This window comes from Pempheris klunzingeri, chromosome 10, assembly GCF_042242105.1.
Source record: "Pempheris klunzingeri isolate RE-2024b chromosome 10, fPemKlu1.hap1, whole genome shotgun sequence".
Taxonomy (NCBI): domain Eukaryota; kingdom Metazoa; phylum Chordata; class Actinopteri; order Acropomatiformes; family Pempheridae; genus Pempheris; species Pempheris klunzingeri.
The window spans coordinates 17,304,882-17,317,992 of record NC_092021.1 but is presented as its reverse complement, the minus strand read 5'-3'; the positions used below and the strand labels follow the sequence as shown (position 1 = coordinate 17,317,992).

At 41.2% G+C, this 13,111-nt stretch overlaps 2 protein-coding genes across 2 annotated transcripts; one reads left to right on the top strand and one right to left on the bottom strand.

Annotated features, from left to right (window-relative positions):
* Positions 1-1,836: 1,836 nt before the first annotated feature.
* dlx2a (distal-less homeobox 2a) lies at positions 1,837-3,202 on the top strand. Its single transcript, XM_070838409.1, has 3 exons — positions 1,837-2,155; positions 2,549-2,733; positions 2,879-3,202. The coding sequence occupies exons 1-3, from the start codon at positions 1,837-1,839 to the stop codon at positions 3,200-3,202; spliced, it is 828 nt and encodes a 275-aa protein (XP_070694510.1).
* A 5,640-nt stretch (positions 3,203-8,842) lies between these two features.
* Positions 8,843-12,835, bottom strand: dlx1a (distal-less homeobox 1a). The gene is made up of 5 exons (XM_070838209.1): positions 12,779-12,835; positions 12,028-12,141; positions 10,894-11,486; positions 10,406-10,605; positions 8,843-9,962 (listed from the first exon to the last, which is right to left on the bottom strand). The coding sequence occupies exons 3-5, from the start codon at positions 11,201-11,203 to the stop codon at positions 9,711-9,713; spliced, it is 762 nt and encodes a 253-aa protein (XP_070694310.1). The 5' UTR covers positions 11,204-11,486; positions 12,028-12,141; positions 12,779-12,835; the 3' UTR covers positions 8,843-9,710.
* Positions 12,836-13,111: the final 276 nt, after the last annotated feature.

Below are 13,111 nucleotides of genomic sequence, written 5' to 3'. Positions count from 1 at the left end.
CTTCACTGACAAATGGTCAGAATAAAAGGGGGAAAAATGTGTGATGAAAGAAAAAAAAAATGAATATGAAATATAACAGTGAATGCATGCAACTTTCATAGACGGAAGAAATTAAAAGGGGCATTCCAGCAATTATACACATTAAGATTAGTTTACCCATAATAAGGTGGGCAACTGAGACAAATGTATTAAGTTTTCTGTGGCTCTCGAGGAGCTTAAAGTTTCACTTTATTAAGTAAGATGGCATGTTTGTGTACATACAAGATTCCACATCCCTTCGACAGCTCACGTCCTGTCAGCTTGGGCCCAATCATCTTCAAGATTTAAGTATTACTATATAAAAATGGGTGTTGGTTTTCCAAAATTCGTGGCAGGTCTTTCAGAGTATGAATAAAGGATATATATGTAATATACTCCAGTCGTGCAAATATTAGCCTGGAGCTTTGTGAAAGTTATAATGTACAATGTTTGATGATACCAACAAATTCAAAACCTCAAATTCACCAGAGTTCAGCATAACAGACAAATGCTTCATAAAGACAGCATGATGATATTGTTTTGATTAGAATTAGATTGTAAAAGTATTATTTCATGAAGCCAGGTCTGGGATGTATAGAATCCATAGTAGGTTTGTCTGATCAATACATGCAGTGGCATTGGAGGAAATGAAGTCTAATCTCAGTTGTGTTACTAAAAAGCAACTATGCTGCCATCTTGTGGCGATGAACACAGGCGCCTCAACTACTGTCATCACGTGAACTTCTCTGCTGCAGGAGGGCTGAACTCTGAACTCACCAAACACACACCACGTGGGGTTATAACAGGGGGGGGATTAGTTCTGTGCAGCTCTTCACACAGTAGCGAAGGGTTGTGGTTTGTTTAAAAGGCTGCTTGTCTTTCTGCTGTGCACCCAACGCAGACAAAAGGAAATGCAAACAGCAAAAGGGTTATGGGTCAGATTTCCAACACATGGGGGCGCTGCAGCTGTATCCTGTAGTCCCCCAAGACCGCCTCCACCATCATCCATGCTGTTTGATTTTGTTTTAACACCTTTAGATCCCGGCCCCCCTGGGCGCCTCCCTTTCTCTGTGTGGTTTTGACTCGTTTTTGTAAGTGTCACTTCTTTTTTTTTAGACTAACATGTAATCAGGAGTAACATCAAAAGGACCTGTGCTTCCACCAAAATTAGCACAAGGTGTTGAAACATATAAATCTGCTATCTTGACAAGCGTAAAATTCAAATGAGGAGGGCTAACCGCAGTGCCACTGAAAACTAATTTGCGGCACCAATTTAATGGTGCCTCTTTCTGGTGTGTAGTAGCAAAGGCTGTATGTTATGTCAACCATATGTTGACAGTCTATCTTGTAAGATATTTGGCGCAGAGATGAATTATGAAGTGTTGCAGGATGAAGACCAGACCTGTTGGGCCTGCAGGTTTGGTCACGGTGCCTTTCTCTGGTTCCTTTGAGATGCTTTGATGGAAAACTCTCCGCAGACAGACGGGACAGACAGACCTGAGCAAATAATGGAGGGTGGACGCGGTGGGGAGTAGTCAGTCGTGCAGCCCTTACTCATTGGCTGCCTCAGACACAGTAGCTCTCCCTCTCACTCTCTCATAAATGCGCTCCCACCACCGACCGTAGCAGATAATCACAGGCCACTGTGAGAGGGACACACCTTCCGCCGATTTTTACCAGAGTTTACACGGGGATGCGTTTCGATTCACGAAAAAGTGTCATCAGTCCAAGATTTGAGTCGTGCTTTCAGCTTGCAGTTTCGCAATTTTGCCATTTTTGCGCATAGGTTAGAGGGGATTGCTCCGCTCCAACTCGAAGATGACCGGGGTTTTTGAGAACTTAAATACTGATATGCATTCGAACCAGATTACCTCAAGCAATTACCACAGCTTGCACAAATCGCAGGAGTCCCCGACTCTGCCAGTGTCCACGGCGACGGACAGCAGCTATTACAACAGCCAGCAGCCTGGACACTGCGCAGGGTCTCCATTTGGCCAACTCGGTTCCTACCAGTACCACGGCAGCGCCACGAGCACTGTGCCATATAACGCAAAGTCTTACGACCTTGGTTTCAACTCATCTTATGGTGCATACAGCTCCTACGGCTCCAACTCCTCTCCTACTCCAGCCGATACAGGTAAGGAGGCTTTACATTGATTTTTAAATACGTTTCGATTCATTTTATGCTTTTGTTTTAGACCAGACTTCCATATTTGCTCATGGCGTGACACGGACATACACGAGTAACCAGTTGAATCGCACATAAACACATAATTTACAAGACCAGTTCTATTATGTGGTCAGAAATGATTGGACACACGTTTATTGTTAAGTAAAACTCTTAAAGCAAACCTCCATCATTTCTGATTTGTTTCCGTGTCATTACAGTACAAAAATCTGATAAAAACCCAATGGCTAGTAGCCATACATCTGCCAAACACAAACGCCCGTGCAAAATGCGCAACAGTTTCACACAATTAAAAATACCCATCATGCATAACATCAGCTTGGTTTTTTAATGTTCCTCCAGAGAAAGAAGAGAGCGAGACAGAAATCCGGATGGTTAATGGAAAACCAAAGAAGGTCAGGAAACCTCGAACCATTTATTCCAGCTTCCAACTGGCTGCACTTCAGCGGAGGTTTCAAAAGACGCAGTATTTGGCTCTGCCAGAACGGGCCGAGCTGGCAGCCTCGCTGGGCCTTACGCAAACACAGGTGGGTGCATCTAAGACATGGGCTCATGTGCTGTCAAATATCCACTTTCTGTCTAATATGAAAATAAATGAAAAATGCCACATGAGGATTTAAGCCGGGAAATATTGGTTAATCAATTTTATGCTTGTATCCGTTTCTTCCACAGGTCAAAATCTGGTTCCAAAACCGCCGCTCCAAGTTCAAGAAGTTGTGGAAAAGTGGAGAACTCCCCCCAGAGCATGTTGTTTCCAGTGAATCTCCCCCCTGCACGTCTCCGCTAACCCCTGCCTGGGACTTTCCACAGACTCAAAGAATGAACAGTGTCAACTCCAGTTTACCTCAGAGCAGCAGCCCTCCCAACACGGCTGCGCCCTCGTCGTTTTTGGCAAACTACTCCTGGTACTCAACCACGAACTCTACGACGCATCTGCAGCCTCCCCTCGTCCAGCACCACCACAACTCCGCCATAAGCGCTGGGACGATATTCTGAAACAACAACAACAACAACAATAAACATCGGGTTTAAATCGGACAACACAGGTGAAAAAAAAAAAAGAAAAATGCCAATACCTTCATTTTACAGACCTCGTGTGTGCGCCATGCGACCTTTACGCACAAGCATCTAGGAGAAGTTAATGGAGCCAGACAGGTTCATGGACCTTGCCAGTTTTCGCGCTTGGCAAAGATTTCTACAGTTATTTTTGTATTTATTTATTTTGTTTATGTCGAGGGATGAATGAACCACTATTACCCAAAGCAATCACAGCCTGGGCGCAAGCCTACTTTTACGCGGACGTCACTTTTTTTGCCATTCCTGCAAATAAAACTAAAATTCATCGCAGGACAACCTGTCACAAATGTAGCACAAGTTAACTGTATCGTGCCTTTTTCAATATGACCTCATTTTGTTGTGCGATAAAACAGCTTACCTTTATCCATCCATGTCATTTATTGATTTAAAATAGCCTTTACCAGGGGTAAGTGTCTGAATCCACGTTTGTAAATATTTTACCACAGCTTTTTGATAGCCCATGTCGCTTTGACTCTTTTTTAGGCTATTGGTGCAAATCCATTAATTAACCACCGTAAGCTACTGATTGTCCTACCCTCTGATTTACTTGTATCACACTTAATTGTAATTTTGTCTTATTTATTTTAGCAGTGTTTCATATATGGCCAGACGTTATTTAAAATAAAAATGTTTTCTGTGCGCATGAATCCCGATTTTTCTTTCCAAAAATGTTTGCTGTGCACCTGCATTTCTCTTTTTGTTCTCCAACAAGCATTTATGGACGACTGGGGAGTATTTGAGTTGAATTTTATTCATTTAACAATGGGCCTAATAGCAGCCTGAACGCCCAGACTGTTTTTATTTTATTATAGAAGATTTTGTTTTACAGCAATTTGAATTTATAATTTATTTTTTATACACTCAATGTTGAGTGCTGATTTCAGGAAATGGAAAAACGTCACACTTAATTTAATATTACACATTTAACCTGTTTAGGGAAACTCCACCATCTCTTATAATGGATCCAGTCTGCCACACACACGTCACAGTGATATTTTAATAACAAATATTACTACCTGTATTTTGGCCCTGTTTGCTACCCTTAGCGAAATACTTTAATAGCCTAGCTTGATATGCTAACCTCTAGCTGTGTTGCGTAGCAACCGTGTTAGTAGCACCATTAGCTAGCTGTAAGTTAGCTAAAACGATTGGACTTCAAGCTAGGCTAGGCTAATGCTTTCTTTTTAGGCTAACTAGCGTTACACTGATTAAAAGCAATTTATTTGGTGATAATGTGTTTTTAATTACGAGGCAGCGTGAGGGTGGTATCACAAGTGTGAACTAGCCAGCTAATTCCGCAGCTGAATCAGGTTGAATGTATTTTACTCGGTTCCGTCAGCAGATGATTAGCCGAAGCGCGGCTCATTCAGGCAGGCAGAGGCAGCAGCAGAGGCCCCGGGGCGAAGGCTCAGCGGAGGCGGAGGCGGCACAACAACACGCCTTGGCATGTGAGAGGGGAATACGAGGGTGGGTATGAATGAGCACAAGCTCCTCAGACTCTGTGGAGTCAGGGAGCTGCTTCCCAGACGTTTTATGAACTCAGCCTAACAAGAGAAAAGGGGAGAGGAACTGGGTCCAAAGACAGCCTGGAGCTACAACATCATGGAAACATTTCTCACGTCTCACAAGTGCAGTCTCTGATCTCTGAAGACGAGCACAGTGACCTACATTATTTATGTGGATAGATAGATAGATAGATAGATAGATAGATAGATAGATAGATAGATAGATAGATAGATAGATAGATAGATAGAGTGTGGGGTTTATTATTGATACACAGTCCCACCACTTAGTTCTCACTCATGATCATGGCTGTCTATCCCACACGCTTCCCTTCAAACGACCACAGGCCCTAAAGTGGGATCGTTTCCTTGTACATAATTAGGACTGTAGCTTGTCAGCGGATGTTATATCTCCATGGTGGAGCTGACAGGATCAGATCCCAGGCCTGCAGCAGCAACCTCATAATCTGCATGTGCACAGGCCCATATACCTCTGTGTGGACCTTTGTAGTCTACTTTTGAATAGTAGAAGTCCCTGCACCATGCACTGTGATACCACAATATCACCTGGCTGTCTACTCACCTCACTTGTGTGTGGCCTTATTTATAAACCCATGCGTATTATGACAACTCTCAGTAAACTATTGCATATTAATTTATGAATTTCGTCAAATAAAATAAAAATAAAATAAAATAATGGTTTGTAGATGTTTTCTGTTGCTCTGTGTGACTTCAGTCATGGATTAGAGCTGCTGTGGTTTATCCTTGTGCATTTCTCTAGGCAACTTGTAAATGCCATACCCCTTATAATTTATACACTGATCTGTAATTTCATCCACATTTGCTCTGGTTTGAGCACTCTGGCTTTCAAATCTCAAAGCCTGCAATTACTATATAATTCTTCGCAATTTTAGATGTCCTAATATGGGGTGTTATTTTTATACAAGACAATTTCCCGCTATTTGAAGCGTCAACATTGTCAAAGTTGTATGTACATAATAAACGGGAATATCAATGCATAGTTTTTAGCCTAACATCTTGACTCAACGATAATTATATCCGTGTGGAGCCTACGCAGAATTAGCCTGAATTGCATGGTAACTGCTGCTTTAAATTTTAAAAAATTACTCATAATTTCCCCCAAAGATTACCAAGATCTCGAGTGCACAATGTCATCAGCGTAATGAGGAGTAAACATTTATGCTAATAATCTACATTTTTTCCCCCATCAGCTATAAAGAGGGGAAATAAAGCAGGCATTTTCAGTCATATTCTGATCTCTGCTGCTAAAGCTTCGACCAACACATGGGACATGTTTTATGAGGGATTTAAGCGCTCATCTTGTGTCTCTGCTCTAGGATGATGCTGCTGCTGCTGCCTCCATGCTGATTTCTGAGAGGGAGCTTTGCTACATCAATTTCTGGCTGAAAGGTGTGTATTTTCTTAAATATTCATTGAAAGTTGCCTGGCGGCTGAATGCATTTGAGATCATCAAAAACAGGAAACGGGCTTGAAATCTCGTTGCAGGGATAATTTATCTTTTTTTTTTTTTTTTCATGCCTACACCATTTGCTTATTTCTATTCTCAATCAAACTGGTAAATGTGGCTGATTCTTTGATGATATGGAACTATTTCAAAGACTGGTTCCCTAAAAGTAAAATCTTATTTTATCCTGTAACTTGGGCAAAAGAAGAAGAAGAAGAAGAAGAAGAAGAAGAAAAAAGCCTGCAGTGTATTTAATGTGCAACCGAGGAGCTGCTTTTGTGGGAAAAGTCCTATAGCTCAGAAAGCTGCTCACCCCGAGAGGAAATGTAAGGAAGGGGAGCCACACAAGGTGTTCTTTAATCCAGCCACAGCTCTCATTACTCTTATATTGTTGCTTTGCTAATTTTGAAGCCTCTTCGCATTGACAACTCAGTGATGTACACCTGCAAGCAATTTACCAGCCTTATACATAGGCTAAGTCTAAGGAAACGGTGACGAAACGGCTGCTCACCTATTTCTCTATTTTTTTTTTCTTCTTCTTCTTTTGCTGCAGCAAATTTCTTTCAGAGCACTATATCTCTTTTGTGAACGCAGAAAGATCCTCCGTGCGAAAAAAAATGCTCATAATTACCTCAGAGATAGGAAACTGCGTTAGAATAAATAAGGGCGAAATTACTGTAATTATGCTGGGTTTGATGGGCTCAGCTTGTATAATCAAGGGGAGAATACAGCGAAATAACACTGACCCTCTTGGGTGTGCAGCTGCGCCTTTCAAGGGCTAGGTAGGCAGATCTATGTTCGCTACAGCAGCAGCAGCAGCACAATTCCTATTACTTCTTAATGGTATCGAAATATACATATGCCTATTCTACTTCTGCAGGCCTGTTCACAAAGGATTGTATATGTTCTTAGTTTTGTATTCAAGTAACAATGACGACAGGCTCGATGACAGGCCGGAGCTCATTTCTTTTTAGTCCTTGTGAAGCTGAGTAGTTTAAAGTGTGGTGGTGTTACTGTAGAGGAGCAAAACTGCGCCAGCATTTATAATATAATAATAGCAAGCCTAATAGTGATAATGAGATAATAATAATAAGAAGATGATGAAAGATGAAGAAAGCATTATGATGGTCTGTTTTTTTTCTTTAACATATAGATAAAACAAACAAATAAAAATGAATGAAGTGCTCTGGTATGCTGTGACTCAGGACTCATCTTAAAAGGATGCTGTGCAGACCGCACATATATGGCATCAAATAATAATAATAATAATAATAGCAAAACTTTTTTATATATTCAATTCATTTTCAGTTTTATATATATTTAACACTATATTTACAATCAGTTTATTTCTTTCATTCTCTATTCCCTCTCTGTAAAGTACAAGCATGAATTGTTTGTATTGTTTTCGTGAATATTTTTCTTATTTACTGCTTTTATTATTATTATTATTATCATTATTATTATTATCTATGACCAGCCCAGTGTTAACAGTGTTTGAGTGGACTTCCACCTGTGTCAGGGGAAGTTTAGCTTCTTTATAAAGGCGTTTTCTAAATTAGAAATATCAGAGAAAAATGTATATCTAACCGAACTAGTAGCATTTTAACACATTTCACCATCAGTCAAAATAAAGGGCTTATACTGCAGGATTGCGTAACTGGAACAAACGAATAAAGTGTCCAGCCCAAACAAGAAGGCCTTTGAACTTTTCACTTGCACTGATCTCCATCTGATCCGCCCTGTGTCCCGCTTGCTCATCCAGCCTTTTTGCAGCACCTGCCTCGCGCACAATTATTCACTTAACACACACAATTGATCTCTCCCATTCATGGCAGAAAACGGGGATTGTCGGACGACAAATAGAGAGAAGATTATCTTCAAGAAAAGCTGAAAAGACATAAGCGATGTTGTTGAATGAATCCAGGTCTCCCGCACCGCGAGGGTTAAGTCACAGTAACATAAATGATGCAGCTTATGTCCGACAAAGGACACCCAGTGGTTTCTGCACGTTTTAGCGCATGTTCCTTTTTTTTTTTTTTTTTTTTTTGGGTAAATTATATCTGCAGCACATGTGAAGATATTTTCATGTAGATGCACAAATATTTTTAGATGCAGCATCAGATTTCCAATTCTTAGGTCACTCCAGAGGTTTGACAACATCTGCAACCAGTGAGCAGCAGCAGCAGCAGCAGACCCATGTAGGCTGAACACTAAACACAACCATAAATCTAAACGACGAGCCTTTTGCAGCTCACACAAACGCACTCACACGGTGTCTGCTACAATAACCAACATGATACTGCTTTGTGTCAGCTCACATTAAACCGTGCTGAAGCCTTTCTTTTCACACCAGAGGAGGTGGAGGAGGAGGAAGAGGAGGAGGAGGAGGAGAGGGGGAGGAAAGGAGGGGGTTGTTGAATCAGACACCTTTCTTGACATAATTTAAATCATTATTTTACTGCTTTTGAAACTTTGCACATTATGTACATAAACTTCAGAAACAGATAAATAAATTAAAGTGATCAATACAAAACTAAATATTTTCTATGTTGACTAAACACATCTCGACGAATACAGAAAGCCTAAAACCCTGTTTCACAGCGTATCCAGTACAGCACAAAAACAAATCTGAAAATTATGTACAAAATACAGTGACAAATGAGCTGCTCACCTTCAGGATATTTTTTTCTAAAGCAGCAAACTGTCAGGCCTTTTACATTGTTCACATAACACCGGGGCACGGCATAGAAAAGCTTTGCTTGCGTTAGTGCAGCACTAACAACACACACTGTGTTGTTATTTCACACACACTTACAAAATGAACACAGACTGGCCTCAACAGAAAAAAAAAAAAAAACTCTGAATAATTTAAATTAAATAACAACACATATAAACAACAAGGTAGCCGTGTGAGGCTTTGCACTTAATGCTCTGTGGTTGAATGTCCTGTAAGCATAATGGTCTGCAGGAATTCATTAATCGTGATTATTTGGTTAAAGAAACACCCTTATGGCCTAATCAGCCTTCAGCTGTAAATGAATTGATTGGTTTTAGGTCACCGTCACCTTGGGCCCGACATCTGGTGTAAACAAACACGTGTTTTCTTATAAACAGAATCACTCACACAAATATGATTTAAAAAAAATAGAAACTGACACAAAAGTGATAAACAGCAGCCAATAAAAGGATCCATTTGTCTACGGTTTCCGCTGACTGTCACGAACTTGTTGCCCTTTGGCGCACTGCGTGCCTTCAGTCTTTCCATCCCTTGTTGCCGTCATCCGGTGTGAGGAGGCCACTGTGGCAGCTGGCGGCGCGCAGCAGCAGACTCCGGGGCTGTCGTTGTGTTTTATCAGTGCTGGGCCGCGCTGAGCGGCTGCAGGCCCCTCCAACATCCCGATACACGAGCCATGGCAGAGTCGAGGGCTGAGGTCTCTGTTCACATGAGCTGTGACTGTTGCATAGACTCTTGGTGTGTGGTTGGGTACCATGAGGTGAAGCTGGGAATGTAAGATCCGGTTGTCCCCACCGAAGTCTTCACGGTGGTCGGTGAGCTCCAGACAGGCGCAACCGAGGGAGAGCTGCTAGACAGTCCGCGGCCAGCGGCTAAAGCGTTGCTGTCAATGGTGCCGTTGCCTTGCTTCATCAGTTTCTTGAATTTAGACCTTTTATTTTGAAACCAAATCTTCACCTGAGGACACAAAGAAAACAATTTTGATAAGCAAATTGTCACTGAAATTGAAAAGTAGACAGTTATGAAAGAATTAGGCACGTTTTACGCACGCACCAGATCTCATTATACAGTCAATGAGCAAAATAAATAATATAATATAATACGATATAATATAATATAATATAATTATAGTATTACGTTACTAAGATGTGATTGCATTAACACACGAATGACAGGATGATATTGAGAGGAATTAATTCCTGGTGTCAAACTGAATATTCTAATATTTTTGAAATACGTAATGTAATAATAATAATAATACTACTAATAAAAATAATATAAAATAATAAAAAATAATAATATGTGTGGTGGAAAAAGAGGTGTTATTTGAAAGGTATAAAAAATGGCCACTGGAGCTGCTGCAGAGTGAAGCTCTCCGTGGGTCTGTCTGGCGGACTTGCCTGTGTCTGGGTGAGACCCAGCGACGCTGCCAGCTCAGCTCTCTCCGGTAACGCCAAATATTGAGTCTGTTGAAATCTTCTGTTGAGAGCCTGAAGTTGTAAACTCGAATAGATAGTCCTTGGTTTTCTGATCTTTTTCCCCTTCCCGTTGAATCGAACCTCTCCACCTTCGACCACCGTGTTTTTCTCTGCTTCTGGCGCTGGGAGAGACAGAAAAGAGCAAAGGAATGAAAAACCGTGAGGAGGCAGATGTAGCCAACAGCGCTGCGCAGCTACGAATACTCCAGCGCAAGTTTTACAGCCTGTACTTTAGGTATAATTACCCTTAATTGCATACATTGTTTATAGCGTTACGCAATAAATAATTACCAAGCCTAATTTCAACATCTGGGTCGCCTTTTTGATGCAGCGACGACTGTATACAGTAGAAAGCCGTGCCAACAAAGAAAGTGGATATTTAAGATCCAAAGATGCTGCTGCACACTTACCTGTGTCCTCTAACCGTGTCTGTGTGAGTGCCGAGCTGTTTTGGTAGGTCTGTACTGTACTGAGATATGGACTGGTGGAATGGCTGCCGACGGAGTTTACGTATGGATAGCCCAAAGATCTGGGGAAGGACGAGGCTGGACTGTAGCTGTCGTGCTGGGTATGACCTGCAGAATGTAAACAGTGCATGGGATAGTGTCCGTGAGACACGGAGGAAGGCGACAATTGTTGACTCGGGGGTCCAAACTCCATGAAAACGGCTTTTCCTGAGGCAGGGCTATTAAGACTTTCTGGAATTGTAGTCATTGTCATCTCTTCTTGCGGTTCCCCTTGTCTTGCTTTTGTTGTTTTCCTTCTATGATCTCAGTGAAGGATGGGTCCCAATTTAAGCCGAACTGATTTTTTCTCTTTCCATTCATAAGAAAATGTAGTTTGTGCCTGTGAAAAGTCCTAGGTATGATGCTGTGGACCAAGACAAACTCGCTCAAAGGTTTGAATCTCGGACTCATGAATATTCATCAAAGACTGTCGCTGATTGGTCCACTCTCTCCAAGAGGGAAGCCGATTGGCGGCGCTGGGGCTGGGTCCGAAGAACCTGATAAAGTCAAGAAAAAAACACAAAACACAATATTTCCCCTCGACATGTCAAGATTCACTCATTATTATTATTATTATTATTATTATTATTATTATTATTATTATTATTATTATTATTATCGTTGTTGTGGCTTTTACATTTTATCAAATTACAGCACTAATATTGATGATATTGGATATAATGAGAGGTAACATACGCTTAAGATCCACTTTTGTCTCAGCACTATCTTAAAATTGTTATATATTCTAAACTACTGTTATTTATAATGACTCAGAGCTTGATAAAACAGTAAAATCAGGTTTGTCACATTGGATTAAATGTGCCGGTTGTCATCGATATCCGTCTAAGCGCCATTTATGATAAAGTTAAATAATATTTTCAGCCTCGTTAAAGCTGCTCTCTCTGCCGGCCAGTCTGATTATTAAAGCTTTTTTGATTAAAGCTCCTAATGCTCTATCGGGGGGAAGGTGTATTTGCATAACACTAGTGTTCAATTTTCATAAGTAGGTCTGTAATTAGTCATGTATTTAACACTTACAGTGGCTGGAGGTCTCAGTTACACCTGGCAGCAGTGGGACGGTGAAACAGCTCTGCTCTGATGTCAAATAAGGCGTGTTGGTTCAGGTATAGGCCTAATGATCTTCTATAACACCTGGGAACATACAACACCATCACAGCCTGCTTACAAAATAACTAATAAAGTAAAACAGGTTTTGAATCAACAGACCTGTGCGTAATTAAATCAAAGCGACGCCTTCAGTCTATTTTAAACTTCTTTAAAAAGACAACTGTCTAATTGTGAAGTTTTCAATATATAACATATAACTGTGTGAAAACTGGTTATATTTTCTCGCTCGAGTAGATTTTTCCCACCCTGTCATCGCCTGTTCTGTAACACAACCATGAATCTACACGGGCCTGTTTTCTTATCACATTTAAATGCTTTCCAAACGACTTTACGCACCTTCCATAGCAACCAATTAATGGTCACAGTTTTTTGTTAAACACTGGCACCTTTGATTAGCGCGGATCCCAGTGAGGATGGGGGTGCGGCCAGCCTCCCGCAGCCTAACAAGAATAATTATCCACGGACATTTGATTTAATTGAACTGACGACTGACTAAACACAGGAGACATTTTTTCTTGAGCTGCAGGTTGAGGCGTCCGCATCCCAAAGCTCAAAGTGGATCACTGCAGCAGCTGGAAGCAGACTTTAACCAGGCTTTATTAAAAAAAAAAAAAAGATCTAAATTTCAATCGGCAGCTAAAAGCGATGTCTGTCCACTTACTTTAACAATCATGTGATGAAAAAGAAGCAGATAAATCCGCGCCATCCGGGGTCAGAGAGCCTCCGCAGGATGCCCTTGGTGAGCGAGGAAGAAAGCACCCAGCAGCTCCTCATTTTATTAGGATTCATTTGCAGGCTGCAGCTCTTGTCCTGGTGTCTGTGCGGAGCAGAAACGCAGCCTGGCTGCTCCATCCGCAGTCCCTCCATCTCCACCTGAATAACAAATTAAAGGCAGTTAAATTCCGTCACTGTGATTATCAGTGTAATTACATAATTGATCTCAAAACAAGAACTAGCAAGTTGCAAAATGTGTTATCAAAATGCAGGCGCTGAC